The sequence below is a fragment of the Balaenoptera borealis genome, assembly GCF_965194805.1.
Source record: "Balaenoptera borealis genome assembly, chromosome: 10".
NCBI lineage: Eukaryota > Metazoa > Chordata > Mammalia > Artiodactyla > Balaenopteridae > Balaenoptera > Balaenoptera borealis.
The window spans coordinates 94,698,322-94,720,148 of NC_138874.1; the positions used below are offsets into that span (position 1 = coordinate 94,698,322).

At 41.1% G+C, this 21,827-nt stretch overlaps 1 protein-coding gene across 4 annotated transcripts in view; it reads left to right on the top strand.

Annotated features, from left to right (window-relative positions):
- The window catches only part of SORCS3 (sortilin related VPS10 domain containing receptor 3), a 584,946-nt gene that overhangs the window by 368,337 nt on the left and 194,782 nt on the right, over window positions 1-21,827 (top strand). For all 4 annotated transcript variants that reach the window (XM_082408251.1, XM_082408252.1, XM_082408253.1 and 1 more), the window contains exon 5: window positions 1,139-1,212. In XM_082408251.1, coding sequence (XP_082264377.1) covers window positions 1,139-1,212 — 74 coding nt within the window. The remainder of the gene's footprint in view (window positions 1-1,138; window positions 1,213-21,827) is intronic.

Consider the following 21,827-nt stretch of genomic DNA (forward strand, 5'->3'; position numbering starts at 1 on the left):
TATTGTACTTCTAGGCATTCAATTAAAAATAAACTAGCCACACTCCTGGCTAGTCTCTTAAAGGGATGCTGGGTTTTCCCTTATGTGTTACAAAGACTTCAGACTCTGCATGCATAAAATAAGAGAACATGGAATCTGTGTCGTTTGGCCTCTCAGAGGGTTCTTCTTTTATTTTTCCAAAGTCCTGGGGCTCTTCTGGGTTTTTTCTCATTCCATGAGTTTCTGTCCATCTTTATTGCCTGTTTTAATTACTGATTTAGGAAACAGATATTTAGTGAACACTGTATGTATTCAGGGAGTATAAATACAACTAAATAATACAGACAAATCTGAAACACACAAACATATTTTATCCCATGATAAGTGCTCAGTGGAAACAAATGATAAGTGAATTGAGAAGGAAGAACAGTGAGTGGACCAGAGGTCAGAAAAGGCTTTGTGGAGGAAGCCACACTTGTGCTGGCCCTGCACGGATAGGTGATTTTCACTTAGGCACAAGAGTCGTCTTATCCTTGCCATCTTACAAAGTTATGAGAGTGTGAATGAGCCTGGTATCTTAGTGGCATCGAAGAGACCATTTCATTTAGATTATATTATATTTAACACTAAGAGATAAAACTGAAAGAGCATAATATTTTGATTTAATATTGGCTCAGATATCAGCTGATGAGCATTTTTACCTATGAGTGTTACTTTTCCTATGAGCACAGAATGTACCTCTTCCTTATCTTCATATCCACCAGAGTGCCTTTCATGTAAGAGCTGTTCAATAAATATTTTAAAATATTCAGTGTTGCTGAACTGTTTTAGATGTAGCTAGAGACTTCTTGGAATTTGAAGAAAAAAGGAAGATATAATTTACTAAAGGCTTTACCCCTAAAGGAGAGACATGGATGGCATCAGAATTGGTTTTACACTCAGCTCCAAAGCGTCCATTGTTTGGATGTATATTGAGTTAGAAGACCCCATGATAAGCATAGCACAGTCATATTCATATATTTGGATAGAATGGATGCCTACTTGCGTGCATTAGGCACTCTGATGGGTTGGAATGTTCATCTCCAGAAGGGTGACACGTGCATTTCTGTTAAACAGTGTCCCTTGATGCTTATGCTCTCCTCACTTCCTTGTTTTGCAGCTCTACAGCTCCATGGACTTTGGGAGACGGTGGCAACTCATGCATGAACGCATCACACCCAACAGGTTTTACTGGTAAGCTCCATCCTCAGTCTCACCATCCTCTTGGGTAAGGAATTATCAGACAACATAGCACTCTGGACAGTCCCTGGACACCTTCAGCATTTTTGTTTAATTAATTAATTTATTATTTATGGCTGTGTTGGGTCTTCCTTTCTGTGCGAGGGCTTTCTCTAGTTGCGGCAAGCGGGGGCCACTCTTCATCGCGGTGCGCGGGCCTCTCACTATCGCGGCCTCTCTTGTTGCGGAGCACAGGCTCCAGACGCGCAGGCTCAGTAGTTGTGGCTCACGGGCCCAGCCGCTCCGTGGCATGTGGGATCTTCCCAGACCAGGGCTCTAACCCGTGTCCCCTGCATTAGCAGGCAGATTCTCAACCACTGTGCCACCAGGGAAGCCCCCCATTCTATTTTTAATTGAAAAATACTTCATTAACTATATATTATGTTGTAAATTTTAGTTGGTATTATTAGGGAGAACAGATTTACTATTGTACAAGGGGCAAGTGTTGTTATTAATTGGTATTTTTTTAATACATGCATACTGTTGTTACCTTGGTTGTAGCAAAGTAAACTTGGTTTGGTATAATTTTACCTTTTACTCTTCCTTGCTCTATGAAATGCTTCTTAGTTGTATCTGGCTTTCATTTCGGCAGAAATGGTGGCCAGATATATGTAGGAAGCATACACCAAAGTGTATAATATGCTTAATTATGTGCTTAATTAAAAACAGAAAAAAATTAACAGTATTTGAAAGTAGTACCTCTTCCATGTCTCATTTTAAATACCTTAGTCAGTTCCCTTAAGAAGTCACAAGATGGCCATTTATGCCTTCCACAAGGCAGGGGTGGTGTGTGTGTGGGTGGTGGTCATGTAGGTATATGTATCCCTGTATGTACATACAACCATACCAACATCTTTGGAAGCAGCGTTTTCACCCAGTCCCCTCTGCACCTATAGAACTTTGTCCAGAATTAAAATGATGATTGCTGAAGCACACTGTGAAAATCAACCGTGTCGTATTATACACAAAGAACTGGGCGAAAAAAGGGAATTGGAATCACTGCTTTTGACTCAATACCTTGGCTATTCCCAGTTATTTTTCCCTTTTCAGACCAACTATTATTTGGTCTGTAACTATTATTACAATTATTATTTGGTCGTATTTAGAATTGTATTAAGATTTTTTTCAGTAGACTATGGCAGAAAAAGGAAATATTTGTTTTTCTGATGTTCTAGCTATATAACTACTGCCTTTTTGCTCAGCTAAGATGGACCAGTTTCTCAGTGTGCCAACACTCAGAAGTCCCTCAAAAAGAAAAAAGTAGCCCTCTGCTATTTCTGGAACAAACTCTTGAGATGGTAAGGCAGTTAGCCGACTAGGAAGTCACGTTGACGGAGAAGGAAAGTACAGTAGACTGGATAGGACTCGTCATTGTTTCTGAAGGAAATTAAATTAAGTGGATGAAGGGCGGCATTTTCCTTTGTTTTGCAAAGAGCAAGAAGAGAATGTCCCAGTTGCTGTCTGCCTTCCCCCTTCCTTTGTGTAGCAGAAAGGATAAATCCCCAGGTCCTGGCAATTGTATTTCACCTCTTCTCCACTCTGTGCTTCTTTCATATATGCCCCCGTGGGGAAATATAAAAGTTAGTGCCTGTGCTGGCTAGCCAAGTGGAAGCTGAAAATTCCATTTTTGTAATTATCATTTCTCCGTTTCTGATGTATAATTGCCGTGATTATTCTTTTAGGTGCCATAGGAGTTGCAGAGGAAGAGCTCATTTTACACAGACCTTTTTTTTTTCCCCCCCAATGACAGAATTCATGGCTGTTGAAAGCGCTTATGTTGGAGAGACATGGCTTGTATGGGTTAGGAGTGGAAATATCGACTAGGCACCTCCTTGAGGAAAGACAAAGTGTGCATTTCTCAGGGTGTAGAGCACAGCTTTGGTTGAGAGAGCACCTCTCCAAGCTCTGGTTTCCGCATCTACGCAATGGGAACAATATTCTTCTTGTCAGTTTCAGATGCTTATTGAAAGGACCAGATATAATCCTTTCAAAATTGGACTCTTGGCAATTTTGTTTCACCATTTCAGATTTATAATTTGTAAGTTATGTCTTTAAATACTATGTTTACCAGTAGTTCTGAAGACTGTGACACATAAGTGATTTGTCATTTTTCTGGGACGCAAATTTGAATCCCATTCCCAGTGAGACTGTTTGTGTGTGGACATCTGATAACAATCGAATGGGTCTAATTTACTGCCAAGAATCCACATCTCAACCTAACTTTATTGTCCTCACTTTTTCTGGAGTCATAATTCTTCTGACGTGGTAAAAACAAAACAATTCAACAACCCAAAGCCCTACAGCTGCTTCTTTGGGAGGGTTGCTGCAGGGTGAAGTGGTATTAGGGACGGTGGGGACGCACTGGGGGCAGGGAAGTCATGCCAAAAACAAGACATTGAAATAAAAGACTTTTATCTTGCGGTATGTAGACAAATAGAGTGAACATGCTAACCAGACAAAATATTGTCCAAATATTGTTATCTATAATTTGGAGATTTTCAAATGTCTAGGGATAGATCCTTCACGAATGCTAAGTTTCGTCTCCCATGTTGCCTTCAGTTGGTGGAAAGTAGCAACCTAGAAGGGACTTGTGGGGAAGAACACTGTGATTCAGAAAAGATTTCTGCCAAGTGTGCTGGAGAAGAATCGACCATCTACAGTGATGATCAATGTAATGGCTGTGAAAATGCATTGGGAATCATAAGGGGCTATCATGATTATCCATTTCCTCCTTAGTGCCCCACAGTGCCTGTGGGTTAGACAGGGCATGGGGCATAATATTCATTAGCATCAATCATAAAAGCTTCATCAAGAGATAAAATTTTCTTTATGAATTCCAGATGTTCTAATGCCATCAAGAGAGGTCACCTAGGAATCTTACACCATAGAGTGACTGGGCCATCAAACTCGTGCCCTGAGAATCAGACTGACGTAAAAACTCTTTTATATGTGACCTTTTCACTCATTTGATACCTGGTTAACAGGCAGATTATGCTCGCATTCATCACCCCAACTGCTTTAGCAATTTTAGTTTGCAGGGAGAGCACAAGAGTGGCTAAGTAGCCTAACGTAATCTTTCTCTAGTCTCTGCTTGGGCAGAGCTATTGTAGGGAAAAAGTGGGTTTTTTTGTTTTTGTTTTTTGTTTTAATATCCTACTGAGCTACAAATGAATAGTATTTCCACTCTTCCATTGGAAGATATTTAACAGGCAGGCACATTCTGCTGTGGGAAGATTGTTTTCGCTGCACATCCAATATGAATACTTGTGACGGTTCACAGCTTTGCCTCTGCAGCCCCTCACCCTCCCTAGGTGTTCACCCTCTTCTGGCCTCTTTTTCATTGAGGGAACAGGCATCCTAGGCCTGCTGAGTTCTCTGTGTAACTGGACTGGCCTCTAAGTGCCTCTGATCCCTGATGGCATTTGGTCGTACCATATCTTGAAGGAGAGATAGAATGTGTCCTATGTCTCTTCCTTACTAACTTCCCCTTAATTGTTCTCTCTCCTGAAAGATCAGGGTCCATTTCTTCTTTGCTGTCACTGCAGGAGAGTGTTCTGATAAAGTAATACACACTAAGGTGCCAGGAAATTAAACTCTTACCTCTTTTCTGGAGTATTTGGGTTGCAAAATGGACTGGTCTTTAGAGTAAAAAAACCCTATAAGAATCAACAGATGTAGAACAAGTTGTAGATCAGCCCACTTTAGGGGGGCTCATGGAGAGAGTCCCTTGTGGACCGCTCTTTTGAGCTGCTGTGAAGCCTGGTTGCAGGCTGAAGAGTGGCTGGTGTGTAGGGACAGTCGGGATGGGCTCTATTGTCCTTTGATTAAGGTCGGCTTCCTCATTGTAGATTTCTAGCGATGGCTCTGCCAGCAGCTTCTTTTCTCTTCTTTTAGAAAGGTCATGAGGGAGGGTAGGGAGAATGGAAAAGCAAAACGTGTCCTCCCTTGTGTGTATAGATAGGAGGTCCTAGGAAAATATCTTTTAAAGGAGAAAGGAAGGATATGGACTAAAAAACCCTTTCATTGCAATATTTCCTTTCCGATCTTTCATCGTTCTTGTTTTTCCCAGTCTCTTTTTGTGTGCCTATGCTCTTTAATGTGTAGCCTAAACATATTGCATGTGAATTTGTATAATCTCCCTTCTCTCCTCTTAATGTGCTATTATAACAATTTTTATGTTATTATAAAATCTTTATAACCATCATTTTAATTGTCTATGCAACTCTTCATTATGTAAAGATACTGTATTACTCTATTTTTAAACATTTTTTTATTTTTATTTTTTTTGTATTACTCTATTTTTATTGGACATTGGAAATGTTCATATTTTTCACTATCATAAATAACAGTTTGGTTAATATTTTATGCATATTTCCTTAATATCTAGGATTGTTTTCTTGGACCAGTGTCCTAGGTAGCCCAAATAAAAATTTATGTTTTCCCCAGTCTCAACAGAGTGTCACATTCAAGTGGTATGACCCAAATTCAACACTGAAAGCATTTTAGAGCAATGTAGGTTTTTACTGAACATTTTCTTGAAGGGGGTTGCAAAGAAGCATTATATCACACAGCACACAGTGAGTCGTTCTAAAACTGTCCTTTGCGCATATCTGTCTCTCCAAGATCTTGATCATCATGGTAGTTACCTTCTCAACTTTTCCTTCTCTTTCCATGGGTTCTAAAACTATTCTCAGTCACAGAGGTTTATTGTCCACAGAACATCCCCTTCCAGAGCACCCCTCTATCCCCACACACCTTCCTCCCCGAGTATCATAAGCTTTTCTTATATAGAATGACCTACCCTCTCTCTTCTTCCTCTCCGTCTATCACTCTCACCCCACCCTCCAGGAAATCAATCTTTGTTTGCTGTATATCCCTTAGAACATGTAGGAGGGGGAATTGGTGATTGTTAGGGTTTAACGACTTTGTTTTAATTACCACTGAAAGGAGAATAATTACCTCAGAATATATTCATTTGAGTATCTTTGACACCTGTCATTAAAGATATCAATTTTGTGCTATTGTATATTCACACCTAAAACATGTGCAAGTATGAGTCTATTTATAGTCAATACTTACTTCATTCTTGTGGCAGGCAGCCTACAAAATGGCCCCCAATGACCTCTGTCTTCTGGCGACCATGCATTGTTTAGTCCCCTCCCTTTGAGTTTGGGCTGCATTTAGCGACTTGCTTCTAGTTACTAGAATGTGGCACAGGTGATAAGATGTCACTTCGGAGATTTGGCTACCAAAAGACAATGGTTTTTGTCTTAGGTGCATTCTTGTAATTGCTTTGTGAGCTGCCCAATGGAGAGGCCCATGTGACAAGAAACTGAGGGAGGTTATAGTCAGTAGTCAGTGGGGAACTAAGGGCCTCAGGCCAACAGCTTGGTTCCAATGAGGAACAACCGAATCCTGCCAACAATCATGTGAGTGAGCTTGGAGGCAGATCCTTCTCTAGTCAAGCCTTCAGGTGAGTCTGCAGCCCTGGCCAGCACATCTATTGAAGCCTTGTGAGAGACGCTGAGACAGAGGCACCCAGTTGAGTCATGCCCAGATTCCTGACACATAGGAACAGTGAGATGAGAAATATTTGTTGTTTTTAGCTGCTGAGTTTTTTAGTGAGGTTTTCTGAACTTGTTTCATTCTGTTCTATTCTGTTTTACATTTTGATGGCAGGATTTTGCTTTGTGAGAATACTGTTTATTGCCTGTGTGTGTGTGTGTGTGTGTGTGTGTGTGTGTGTGTGTGTGTGTGTGCGCGCGCACATGAGCCAAGTGTGCACATTCCTGTTCAGTGAAGTGCTAATTTCACTTACAAAAATCCCATGTATCTGAGTCCTAGACTTACCCAGCTCAGCCTAGTAGCAGCTGTGAGGGTGGAAAGCATAGGGCAGAGAAGCAGGAAGTGAAAATGGGACATGATTACCTTGAGATAATGTGGCTGGGTGAACCCTCTTACACCTTTACTTCAGTTTAAACTCTATAGATCTCACCTGTTCTGGAATGTATTCTGTTTTGCTTCAAGGATGGGCTCCTAAACAATGGTTCCAGAAGAACTACATGGTGAGTCATCCTTTGGCTATTAATACATTATCCATGACAGAGACAGAGCTAAGGAACAGGCAGAATGATTTGAGATTGCTTCCTGGAAAATCAAGGTCTTTTCAAACAAAGTTAACATTACGGGGTGAATTTTTGAAGCTGCATCTAAATGTGCATCTACAATTTTGCAAACACAGTCATTTGCAATCTCAAATAATGGGATTTAGGCATCGACCTCGTGGAAGGAATCAGATTTAGAGGCCCTTTGCGAACCAGTGCACGCCACAAATAATATTTAATTCAACTCTCCCTTACGTTTTTTAAATGGTGTAGCAATTTAAAAATACATTCAAAATAATACATGCAGGGTCAGGAGGGGAGATGTGAAAGCTCAGCTTGCAAGCAGAAATCAGTTTCTACTTTGCTGAGGGGGGCCACCCATATGCTGCATGTCTGGTTGCATCTCGGCCTTGGAAGAGCTGTCTTAATGCCGAAAGCAAATGCAGTGTTCGAAAGCTACACATGGTCGTCAATCCAGTGCACTGAGGAAAACAGGACACTCACCTCTTTGGTTGAAGTCAAGACCTGTTGGACTCAGGTGGTGATCACGCTTAGCACAGATGAGTGCTACAAAGGAGGGGAAATAAGGGGACATATGTAGCTGTAGACTTAAGTGAATTCTTTACTGTGAAGGAAAGGCATCATACTTGACCCTGCCTTGGGAAATCTGAAAAGATTTCTGTGTGTCAAAAAGAATTCAGAGATAGCCACATCCACTCTCCTACTTCAGTGTAAGAAAAATTCCAAGATACAAATGGAAACACCATTTCTTCTTTCCCCAGCTTTTTGGCTGGTTTCTCTGGAATTAGAGACACGTGGCTTCCAAATGCTTATTCCACCCTGATGATTATGTGGAGGGCATGAGAAGTAGTCCTTCAGCTCAGAGACAGACAGATCTCACTAATAAACTTTCAGAGGGGAGCAAATTTGATTGTTCTCAGTGGGTGAGATTTCAGAGGTTATTGTCCTTTGAGGAGGGGTCAGGAGAGGCCCACATGGAGTAAAGCACTTTGACTGCTCTAGTCTTCCTGAAACTCAGATTGCCATTTAGGGCTTGTTCCCTACATAAAGAAGTGGGGACATTGAATACATTGATAGTAATGAGCTGTGCTTAGTAGCCTTGACTAGGGAATCTGAGAATTGGAGGGTCAGGGAGAGGCCTAGAGAGAGAAGAAAGAGAAGGATATTGAGCTGAGCAGCCCAAGGAGAAAGCATCCAACTGAAGGCTCAGAGGCTGTTTAACACGTAGATTGGATACAGGGTTGCAGGCATGCGGAATCACCCTTTTACAACAAACTGCCATAGACTGGGTGGCATCAACAGTAGAAGTGTATTTTTTCCCACTTCTGGAGGCTGGAAGTACGAGATCAGGGTGCCAGCATGGTTGGTTTCTGGAGAGGACTCTCTTCTTGGCTTGTAGATGGCCACCTTCTTGCTGTGTCCTCACATGGTGGAGAGGAAAAGCTAGCTCTCTGGTGTTTCCTCTTATAAGGATGCTAATGTGATCATGAGAACTCCACTTGTGATGACTTTATCTAAACCTAATTACTTCCCAAAAGGTCTCATCTCCAGATACGATTGCCTTGGGGGTTACGGCTTCAACATATGAATGGCGGTGGGGGGGGGGGTGGGCAGACAGGCACAATTCAGTCCATAGCAGGGTGTAAGGCAGGGAAGACCTTAAGAAGAAATGCAAACTTTCCAGAGAACTTCTCACCAAGAAGAGTCGTGGAGCAGAAGTGTCTCAGGCTTGTAGGAAAAGATGGAGAGGCAAGGCCAAAACTACAAAAATAATTTTTAAAAGACACAAACACAATTTAACTACTTTTTTTCTGGTTGTAGAGTAGATACGAGCTTATTGTATACGTTCAAGGAAAGGCAGGAAAATAAAAAGAAAATAATTCCTTCTAATTTCACTGCCCAGAAAACACCACTTAAAAAATCAGGTACTTCTTCATAGACTTTTTCCCCTATTATAATATAGTATAATTTTCAATATATTTAAATTTTTATTACAACTGAGATCATGCTGTTTATAAAATTTTGTATCTTTTTAAAACATGCTTGAACATCTTCCTGTACCATTCTCTACACTCTCTAAACATAATTTAAAACTTGCATTACTTACATTGTATTTTAATTGGTGGCTATATAATAATTTAATCACTCTACTATTATTTTACATTGATCTTGCTTCTGCATTTTTACTATTAAGGAAGGCATTGGAATGTTGTTTTGAAAACCTTTAAGTAATTATCTTTTCAAGGTCTGATTATTATAATTTTTAAGGATAGACTACCAAAACAATATATCTATAAATATTAGCATGCCAAATTGTTCTCTGGAAAGTTTATACCAATTTGCACTACAACTAGTGAAATACCATTTCACTGCACCTCATAAAAATTTAATTTAAAAAAGTAATCTAATTTAATATGCAAAAATGGATTTTCCTTGTTTTAATTTGCATTTCTTATCTGACTGGTGAGTTTAGACATATATTTATTAGCCATTGTATTTCTTTTATGTGACCATCTGTTTTTGCTTCTTCTTTATTATGGGCATTTTTATATGGTCTCATTTTCTTTCAATATTGTCTCCAGTTTGTTCTTTGGATTTTAATTGCCTTATGATATCAAACATACTTTTTACTTAAAAAAATTGATCAAGTCTTTTTATTTTTCCTGTTATAATGTCTTCTATTACTTTATGTTTAAATCGTGCCCTCAACCTGTGGTCATGTAAATATTAGCTGAAGTTTTCTGATTTGTAATGCTTCTTTACTAAATAGTATATATAATATGTATATATTATATATTAGATTATATATATTAAAAGACTGTGCATTCTCCTATATTATGCTTCAGAAATCTTATATTGATAGTTGTCTATTTCCTCTTGTGACTATAATTTAATCATTTTTATAATTTAATAATTTTATCCATACTGATGGATATTTTTAGGTTTCATAGGATTTTTATTTTTTTAAGTAACTAAAATCCAATGAACATCTTCCCACTTAATTCTGTGCCCATATTTCTGACCATTTCCTCTGATGGTTTCCTGCAGGAGAAACTCTGGTCAGAAGTTAGGGACCGTTGATGTTGGTAGCATTTGTCAGCAGCCTTTATTCTGCTGGATTGGTCAGTCCTCTGTGCCCTGAGCCAGACCAGACTGTGTTTAATTATTGTTTATAACACAACATAGTGGCTGGCTGGGCAAGTCTCCTCTCTTTCAAAACATAACAAAACAAAAAACCAAGAATAGAACCTTTTGTTCTTTTTCCAAATATTCTTGGCTTATCTTACTCATTTATCCATCCAGATAAGTTTGAAATAACTTCGTCATATTTCAAAATTTCCTCTTTCCCCCTCCCTATAGAGCAACTATTTAGATTCTTGGTTAGAATTGCAGCAAAGCTATAAATTCATTTGGCAAAAACTGAATAGTTTTCAATATCCAGTTTTCATTTTTGGCCATATGGTTTGTCTCTCCTTTTTCACTATTTCTTTGTTCCTCAGTAAAAGTTGTATAGTTTTCTTTATACAAGTCTTACACATTTCTAGTTAATATTATTTCTAGGAATTGTTACTTTTGGTGCTATTGTAAGTAAAGATATTTCGTACATAACATCTTTCTTCAGATTGGCATGACCGAATTGGATAGCCATGAGGTATATTTGTAATTTGCCTACATGCATATATAGTTGGTGCCCTAAGATTCTTTTGTTTTTCTTTTAAATGTTGATTTTTAAAAATTTATTTATTTAATTATTTAGGCTGTGCTGGGTCTTAGTTGCGGCATACGGGATCTTTAGTTGCAGCATGTGGACTTTTAGTTGTGGCATGCAAACTCTTATTTGCGGCATGCCCAGACCAGGGATCGAACCCTGGCGCCCTTGCATTGGGAGTGCAGAGTCTTACCCACTGGACCACCACGGAAATCCCGGTGCCCTAAGATTCTTTACATTATAAAGAAAATACATGTTTTAAGAAATTTTAAATGATTAGGAGAGTGTGATATGGCTAGAGATTCATTCCTGTGGGGGGAGGGTGGTTGAGGATTTAAATAGGAGGAGAGCTTTGCCCTTAATAGCTTTATGACATTGGGCAATTGTACTTCATCAGCTGGTGTCCTTTCTGACTGATGGGGCATCAGTATACCCTGCCATTGCCTCCTGGCTGAATGTCAGTCTTCTAGCCTGGCACATAGTAAGTGCTTAATAAATATTAGATATAAAATTAATAGTAAAACAACTTATAATATGAGAGGATAATTGGAAGAAATGACCATCCTCGTTAATTTGGTGGCAAATAACACTTAGCATCTCTTTGAAAGTGAGCAAGGTTGAGTACCTCTGCATATCCTTTTTTTCCTCTACATTCAAATCACATTTATTACCTAATAGTCAGTGTTTGTATTTCTGATCTGTTTTTCCAGGTATCAGCATATGTCTTATTGTTATACATGTTAAAGTTATTTTTAGAGAAAAATATTTCTAGCTTGATGTTAATAAAATTCATAAAACCATAAACTAAAGATTGTGTTGAATCAGGTCCTGTGTGCTTTTACAGATGTGATGCAAATGTTGAGACAAATCCATGCAGATTGCCAAGGGCATGTGGCCAGAAACGGCAAGCACCAAAAGAATATTAGAAGAAATGTCATGATTGCTCAGAAGCTAAAGGGCCCAGGTTAGCCTGGTATGCCAAGTGAAGGCTTCTTGGAGATGGGGTTGAAGAACCTTGAAGAGTGGGTTGACTTGGCAAGTAAGAAAGGGAAACAGGTTTTCCTGGGAAGGGAAGCTGATTAGAACAAAGCCGAAGTCATAGTATGTTTGGAGAGCAGTTAGTAGATCTGCTAGAATAGGGTTTTTCAGCCTCAGCATTTCTGACATTTTGGTCTGGATAATTATCCTCTGCACTGTAAGAGGTTTAGCTGGATTCCTGGCCTCTACTCCGTAAATGCTCACAGAACTCCTCTAGTTGTGAAGAACAGAAATGTGTCTAATATTCAGATACTGCCAAGTGTTCTCTGAGGGGCACCCCCCTCCCCCCATTGAGAATCACTGTGCTAGGAAAATAGGATTTGCACTGAGGGGCAATGAGAAATGAAGCTAGAGATGTAGACTAGATTCAGACTGTGAAGGGCTTCAAATACCAGGTAAGTGGTTTAGACCTGTCTCTCTGGGTAATGGAGGGCATTCATATTTGTGCAGGGGAATGACATGATATTCATGTTTTATGAAGATTTATTAACATTAGGCACTTTCCTTGAGATGCTTAAGTGCATTGTGTGCAACTCTCTGTCAATAGATAAGCTACTGATTTTCCTCAAGACATGTGCAAATCTTCTAAAGTATCTTGATCTCAAGTTTCATTCTCCAAGGAAAAATTATGGAATTGTGGACTTTTAAAAATATATGCCTAGTATATATTTTTGAATAATTCATTTCTGTTTATACTTTAATTGATATGACATTACAGATTTTTATTGAACTAATGATTTAATCATTTTAACACACACTTTACTCTTTCTTGTCCTCTTCTAATTTTTGTACACATAAAAGTAATTTTTCACCAAATTATAGTTGTAATATGTCCTTGCATTTATGTCTTTGTTTTTTTCACTTTTAACCAACCTAAGTAATTTTCTGTATGTGGGTCTAGTATTTATAATGATCATTTTCATGTGGCAGAATATTCCACTGAATTGATAAACTCTCTTTTATAGTAGAGAATTATGGAAAAGTTAGAGTGGAAAGGACCCTGAAAGATGATCTGGTCTAGTGATTTCTCCACTAGTGCTCTCGGAAGTTTTGTGGGACTTCTGATAAATTGCCCCAGGGAATACCTGGTACACAGAGAAGCCTTAGGGGTGCTTAGTGATCAGGTCCTTGGCCCCATCATTTTTGCTTCAGCCAGAACTACTCAGCTTCTTAATGTTTTATATATCAGGCTTACGCATAAGATTTCTTTTGAAGATAGAAGACCATTCATTAAAGAAACAAACAAAAATGTTTATAAAATCATTCATCTAGACTGTTCTTTTCATTTTACACAAGCTGCATACTGGTATAAGAGTCTTCAGGTTATCCTTCCTTAGTGCTTGCACCACCCTGAAATGTCCAGTTCCATAGTGTAGACGCTTTTTGAATGGCTAAAATCTTGCCAAAGAACCTAAGCCGTTGTGCTAATGAGGACACTACCTGATGACCCTCTACTCTGTCAAGGGGCTCACCATGTTTTTTGGTGAGAAGATAAATGTCCACACTCACGTGGAAATGATTTTGACAAGTTAAGTGAGAGCCAGGTGTGAGAGAGGGTGAAAGACTATGGTGATTGGATTGGAGGAAATTAACACTTTCATTTACTTGGTGGCAAATGGCACTGAGCCCAGGTGTTGTGACTACACCCTAGCTTGTTTTGTTCTCAAAGGGATGCTTAAAACAGGAAATACCGTTAGGCAGTTAGGCTTTTTCATCTGTCAGCAAACTGCTTTTCAAAGGCAGCAGTTTGCCTTCCATGTACATGTTTGTGTATATCTGAATCTAGCAGTTGACGTGTGTATTACTACCTTGATCTCCTTTGCTTACAAATACAATGAGGGAAAAAACTGTCCTTCGAGAATCCTCAAATTCTCCCAAATCAGGACGCATTCCCCCCCTTTAGGCCTCTTACTCAAATCTGCTCTTTGGAAAGACAGCCTGAATGATGGATTAGGGGCATGCCCCGCCCCTTTTCATCTCCCCACTGGCCAGCTGTGTCATATTCAGACATTCTGCAACCTTTTCCCTTAACGGTGTTGAAGAGAAGCTGTCAAGTAATTCGAGCAGAACCATGCACAGTAGAGGCAGAGAGAGAACCCGGGTTGGGGTGAGGGGTCCCTGCTCTGCCCACTCAGCATTTCAGATGGATACGAGGAAATTGAAGCGTTGAAAAGGTCGGACCCTGGAACCCGTCTGAGCTATAAAAGGCACCAAAGTGTGCAGTAATTGCCAAGGAGCTGGGCCAGAAGCACCGGAGGGTTTAAAATGGGATGGCCATGCACTTGTCCGAGTGATGCTGGGAATGAGGGGTCCAGGAACCTGCGCCATACATTTCTTAGCCCTGTGCCCCACCCCTACCCCCCATTTAACAAGTGTCACTAAAAGAAGTGACAGTGAAATAGAACAAATAGAGTTGGGTTTTATGACTATTTTCTACTTCCGTGGAAGAAGAGATTTGAAACCTGAGTGACATGATAAGGGGAGTGATGCCATGTCTCCTTTTGTTCTTTCTTTTCTTTCTTTCATTTTCTTTTTTATTATTTTAATGTGAGATTTGTTAGGATTTTCCAGAGCGAAGAGAAACTCAGCACGTCAGGAAGAGAAAATCCCTGACCTGTGAGGTGTAGTGAAAAGAGCCTGAGAAGGAGTCAGGGCTTTCAGGTGCTAATTGTGTTTCTGCCACTGGAATAGCAGTCAGGCCTTGGGGCACTCATAGGATTCCTGTGGCTTTCTGCATCTTCCTCTGTAGAATTTAAAGAGCTGACTAGAAGGTCTTGAAGGTTTGGTCCAGTGCTTTCATCCCAGGAGTCAATGATCCCCTTGCAGCCTGAGTGTTGATCTCCAACATTAAGCGGTGGCAGGAGAGAAAATCCTGTCCACTCCCCTGATAGAGAGAATTTTGTGTCTCAGATGGTGGTCAAGGGAGAACCTGCGGTGGATTGACCCAAGGTGCTCGTTAAAAATGCAGATTCTTGGGCCCCACCCTGAAACTCTTGGTCTGAATCTGTAGACCCTGGCCTCAGGAATCTATTTCAGCGCTCTCTCTCAGTAATTTCTTTGCCCAGTAGGTTTTAGAAACCAGAGGAGGTGGCTAGGAGGTGGTTTTGAAAACCAGGGAGGCAAGTGAGTGGGGTCCTAGGTGTTGTGCTTTGAGTCATACAGACTGGGGCCCCATACCAGAACCCCTCTCCTTTCTCCACAGTACTTGACATCCACAGTGAAAGAGTAGTTCCAACCAGTGAAGGCATTGCCACTTCCAGGTATCTTTTAAAAATGCATACACTCCATGCTAAATGAGATAGTACATTTAAGTGTGCTTTGAAAGCTGTAAAGCATTATTAAAATGCTTTGTAACTGTAAAATGCTGTATAGATGTTAGTCATTATTAAAATACTACCTCTAGTTTTTATTAACCCTATGGCATAAATGAGGTTGTGGATTTTATCTATGTCCATTTAGATGTCCTTACTAAGGATTTCTATTCAAGAGACTGTTTGGAGTCTCTACTCTGTGAATAGTGTATTCATACAAAGGGATATAAAGGACAGTAGGTGTGGGTTATTGTTCCAGTGCTTAATTATCTCTTAAGTAATAAAATTGTACTTCCAAATCCATTGCCGTGTACCTTTGCGGTGCCTTTGGACTGTGTGTGGCAGGTGTTTTCTCAGCCTGGCTGTGGGCTCATGCATCTGACTTGTGTTGATAAAGTTTAGCAGGTGTGACACAGCAGAAACTTTTAAAGTGCCTGCCCGGTTGGGGTATGCGTCTTTTCCCTCTGCCCTCCCATGGTAGCTGTGACCCCCTCATTCCAGGCTCCATAATGAAGAACATGAGGCACACGGACACCTGAGCCTCTGCAGAGCCCAGCTCTGCCCCAGTTCCTAGCTTGGGGCAGAGTATCCCATGGAGCCCAGTCTAGACAAGCTAATTCCCTAGCTGGCCCTGGATGTATGAGCATAAATAACTGTTGTTGTAAGTCATTGCATTTTAGCATGGGTTATTATGCAGCAAAAGCTACTGATACAGTAGGGCAAAGAAAATTGTGACAAATGGACTAGTGTCTGATACAAAGGACAGTGGTGAAGTGCCACAAGAGAGGTGTACCACCTGAGATGGCGGGGCCAGGGGAGGTGACATCAGTAAAGCCTTCGTGGAGGAGGTGGCATTTGAGAGGAGCCTTGACAGATGGGTTCAGTTTCCATAGGCAGACCTATGTTTGTGCTCATGGGCCTTCTGGTGTGACATAATGGTGGCATATCAGGCAGAGGAAGGAGCAGGAGGAGAGCCTCCATGTAGCAGAGCATGGGGTGTGTTTAGAAAATGTTAATAGTTCAGTCTATCGGGAAGTTCAAGTTCTACGCTCATGAGAGAAGAGATGCCGGTAAGGCTGGAAAAGAAGATTAAAACGATAACTTAGAGGCTTTAAATGCCAGGTTGAAGATGTTGCAGTTAATACACTTGAAGGGCTCTGCTCAGTGATAGGCGTACTCGGGACCAGCCATTAAGAAGGTCATTCTTGCAGTGGGATGAAGGGCAAATCATAGAAGGAAGAACTGGGGTCCAGGTGGCCCATTAAAAGGCTATTATTGGGGGCAGCAAATACTGCAAAGAGTAGATGGACCTTCAGGAAATTCTAGAAAATGTGCTTCACAGTTGAAAGAGAAAAAGAACATCTTGAAGAATAGAAAATAAATCTAAATCCTTCTTCCATTCTAGAATGTTGTTTCCTGTCTTTATAATATCTAAAAACTCAAATTCTATTTGGAACTAAATCAACAAGTTATAGTGACCACAGATTCAAAGACTTTACTAATAAATTTTTTTAGTGAGTGTTTAAATGCAATGTGATATTAACACACTTAATGGAAAACCATACTCTGGACTTAGGTGTAATTTCCCCCAGTGTTAAAAAGACACTAAAGCAATATTCCCTGTACATTTTTGTATTTATTTGCTTGTTTTTTGTGTTTTTTGGGGGGATGGGTGGGTGTTGTAGGCAGTGCCCCCTTGGTAAGCAGACTTTGAGACAGGAATTTGTGGGCAGCAGGTTTACTGGAACTCAGGAATAACACCCCTTTGAGGGGTGAGGCGGGCAGTGTTGGGCAGGGAAGGAGTGGGCTGTGAGGCATTTGCAGTGACTGATCCCATTAGAGCTGTGTAGCTGGGATGGCCCTTCAGAGATGTCCAGCCTTGAGCCAAGGGACTGAGCCTTCCTACCTCCACGCTGACTGTCCATAAGATGTGGGCTACCACTGGGGAAGGGTGTGAACTTGGTGAGGTGCTGTCACCAGCTGTGGGAAGTTCCGGAGAGGGACTCAGCTGGGAGTCAACAGCCATTCACACTTCCAACACTGGGAGTGAGTGCCTGGAAGAGAGTGGGCTCTGGATAGCACACCACTGTATCCACTACAGCGGGGGCAGAGAGGTTTGCTCCCAATCCTGTTCTTGTTCCTTAGAGGGAAATGAATTTTGATAATAATCACAATAAATAACAAGGCAATCATAAACAACGTTGTAAAATAAGTAACAATGATAATCATAAACTATCACTTATTGAGGGCTCGTGCTGGGCCAAGTAATGTGCTTTGTCCATGGCACCTGTTATTGCAATTATCTTTTAACAAGCGTGCAAGCAGAACAATGCAGTGGCCCAAGGTCGAGGGGGATGGCTGCAGACTGCCTAGGTTGGAGTCATGGTTGTGCTGCGTATTAGCCGTGTGTTCTTGGGCACCCAGGGCCTCAGTTTCCTCATTTGTAAAATGGGATTAGCACCAATAGTCCGTCCCATAAGGTTTGGGCGAGTGTTATGAATGAGGAAAGAGTGGGGCTGATATTTCTGCGTTGAAAGCCCACACTGTCAAGTTTAATTTTTGGTGTTTGTGGGAGGAGAGGCCAGAGAAGGGTGCCACAGCAGGGGCCCTGCTCAGCAAGAGGGTGTTCGGTGTTTTGGCAGTGGGAGGATCAGGGCTAAAAGTACAGTGAAGGAGGGCAGTGTGATGGGTAGAAGGCTGCAGGAGAGAGCCAGCTCACAGGTTCTACGTGCCTTTCTCACAAAAACCCTGCCGCCAAAAGAGCAAAACCTAGGGAGTCAACGCTTTATTCTTTTGTTCCATACCTCATCCGTGGTGGTTTGTCTGAGGGAGCTCCACGCTAACTTTCCCCCAGGCCATGGAATGTGTCTATTTAGATGCTTTCATTCAGCCCCACTATGGTGCCAGGCTCCATCAGATACTTTTTGATGGAGGTAAAGGTCTTTTAGGCTCAGAAATCTACCCTGGTTATAGAAAGAGGCTTGTCACTCCAGGTGTGACTGCTGAGACCAGAGAGGAGCAGCAGCAGTGGGGAAGTGACCGTGGAGAAACTTACGGTTGTATGTCATTAATCACTAATTGCTGAATGATTTTATTATATGGCGGCCGTAAAATATCACTTGAGGTTTTACAGCCAGTTCTTGCTTTAAGAAAACAGTTTCTTATGTCAAAATGACTATTAAATTAAGTGATTCCATATTAAACATCCTATGGACTCCAGATGATTGATGGGGCTGTGTAATGAATAAGAACCTTTCCTTCTGGCTGCTCAGAGGAAATCAGCAGCCATTTCTGGAACAGCCATTGACCGTGGGAACCCAGGAGAGACATACTGGCTTCTGAGAGACACCTGGACAATTAAAGTGGGAAGGGAGTCTTGAGAAAATAGACTTAGCTTACAGACAAGGAAACTGAGGCCCAGAGAGGTAAAGAGACTCACTGGGAATCATGGTGTGGACAGTGGCGCGGCACTGTATATATCATGCCGCTGTTACCCTTAATTATATATCGTTCCCATTATTCCTAGCTCTCCTTACTATCCCCATTTTATTAATGACAAACCGAGTCTTGGAAAACTCTTTCATACATTACCGCAAGTACAGCCACTTCTGAGATAAGTTGTGATGTCTTCCAATGACACCTATCTGCATTTTGCCCTGAGTTTGCTTTTACATATTCTAGGTGATGGTAGATCCAGTAAAATCACCTAAAACTAGATTGTTTTGGCCTTGCTACGTATTTCCACTGAAGCATTCACAATTTCAGACTTGACGTACTCTGGTGACAGTGACTGTATACCAGCCACAGTTGCTTCCTTCAGAGATCAGCTGGGAGACCTGATCGCAAGATGTCAAATGCCTGAGTGTCCGCCTGTGTGATCCAGGTAATTTGCGCCACAGGAAACTGGAGGGTGGGGTAGGTCTCACAGGTGGCGGCACTTGAGCTACGTCGGCAAGGTGAGACCTGGCAAAGCCAAAAGAAGGAGAACGTTTCAGCTAGGGCCGCAGCAGGAGCTAGAGGGTCCGAGACAGAAGTAAGTGTGATGTTTTGGAGGTGCTGAGGAAGTCGGCGTTTCTGATGTACACTGGGTACACCTTGGCCAGGTAGGATGGGATCTGACTGTGAAGGGCTTAAAATCCAGGCAGAGGAGTTGAAACTCCTGGAGCTCATGTTGTCTTAATGTTTATCTTTGCTGATTTTTATCAACTGATCATTTGCACTTCTCCCTTCCCCCATCTATATTGTAAACTTGTTCTAGGCAGAGATCCTGCCAGATAGTTTATCTCTATATACGTTGCCTCACACAGTGTTATATACAGAAACAATTACAGGGAAGAAAAAAGGAAGAAAGGAAGTTAGGAGGAGGCAAGAAGGGAGATCAGGAAGAAGGGAGGAGGGGAGAACAGACCTGCCTGCCCTATTGATAAAAGGCCCCTTGAAATAAGCCTGAAGAAGTTGCTAGGCAGAGGAGCTAAGCTGCCCTGGAGAAAACTTAGCCAGGCTCAGCTCTGCGGCAGTCCCGGTGTCCTCATGGTGGCAGCACTGGGCATCCTGCTAGATCCCGTAGTGCCTGCAGGTGGCCCCAGAGTGCTACCCTAGCATTACTTCTCCACTCAGTAGTTAATTCTTTCAACAAAATTAATTCTTTCATTATTTGCTCGGAGCCAGGCACTGTGCTAGGCACCAGGCTATGATGGGAGACAAAACAGACATGGTCTTTGCCCCCTTAGTCCTTATAGCCCATCAGGGAAAACAGATGGTAGTGAAATAATTATGTAAAGATGTAACTGCTAACTGTGGTAAAAGCAACGAAGGATGAGTAAATATTGCGATGTGAGGGTAAAACCGAGGGACCCAGCTTAGTCTGGGAGTCTGGAAGGCCTGCCTTAATAGTGTATATATAACAGGGAACCTGACCTTGTCAGATACCCAAATATACTTAAAATCAAACTATGTAGGTTGCAGGTATTGAGGAGTCTTTGTGCACGGGTCCATCTTTCTTAACCTCTGCGTGAGTGACTATGAGGAGATTCAGTAGTTGTGGCTAGCACTAGGAATCCTAGTCCTAATCTAACTCTCCTGCTAAGAAATTATGTGTTTGTGGTTAATTGCCTTGTCCCCTTACACTTCAGCTTCCTTACCTGAATGAAGAGTGAGAAGTTTGTACCAGCATCATAGCTGCTCAAAGTATAGTACAGGGACCAGTGCTGGTCCACAAACTGCTACTGATTTGTGATCAGTATAAATAAGTACGTCCATTGAGGATCTTTAGAAACTTCTGTAGCAGTGTGACATTCTGTGATATTTTTATTGCATTTACAAAAATGTCAGTCTGTGATAGTTTGGGAAAATATATTCATTCCCAATTGGTTTGAAAACCAACTGTAACACAGTGACCTCTGAGAACCCTTCCGGCACTAAGAGCCTTTGATTCTAATTGGAAGGGGTAGAAACTTTTAGATCAGTGTTATAAAATACCCATGGTGAGTTCTAGAGCCTGGATTTGAGTGATTATGAATGGGAAGATGTTACTGTAGAAAGAACTGTTCTTCATCCTGGATCTCTGAGACATTAGCCAGGTCAACTCCAATGCCAAAGAACACAGAAGACATGATATCATTGGAGTTGGAAGTTGGTAGTCTAAGAGGACAGTCACAACATGTTCTTTTCTGGCAACATACCTGATCTCCAGGCCAAAGCTGAAGACACCAGACCTGGCTCAGAGTATCTTCATAGAAGCGGTTAGAAGTAAAAAAAAAAAAAAGAAAAAAATCCAATTAATTCAAATGACCAAATATATATATATATATATATATATATATACATATGTTTATTCTTTCTTAATCCATTTCACTCCCATCAAATTGCTCAAAAGCTACTTTGATTTATAAATGGAATTTAGGAAGTGAGTAGTGTGAAATATAAACAATTTAAACTTTGAAAACTAGCTCCCATGAAGCAGAGTAACAGTACTTAAAGGATTTCTATTTCCCAAGACCCTAGAAACCCAATGAATTAGAGTGTCTCTGTTTAACTACTGTTATGGATGGTCCCCTGGGTAAACATTGTGCTTTATAAAAAGCTAATACCCAGAAAGGTTTTTAAAAATTAATATTCATTCAGCGGCTCATCTGGTGGAATAATACATGGCTGACATTTTGTCACCATGTTGCAAAAAAGACCTGCATTAATACTAAGAAGCAGCTTCTCCCTCCTTCCTGTCCCCACTGAAATCTTTCCCTGTGAGTATCAATTCCTTGCTGTCTCTTCTCGAATGTTCAGGGCTTGGAGGATCTATTCTAGATTGGTGGTCTTGCTAGGAAACGGTGGACTTGAGGAGATGGAGATAGATGAGAGAAGGCTATGGGTTTAGAGGTTGAAAGAGCT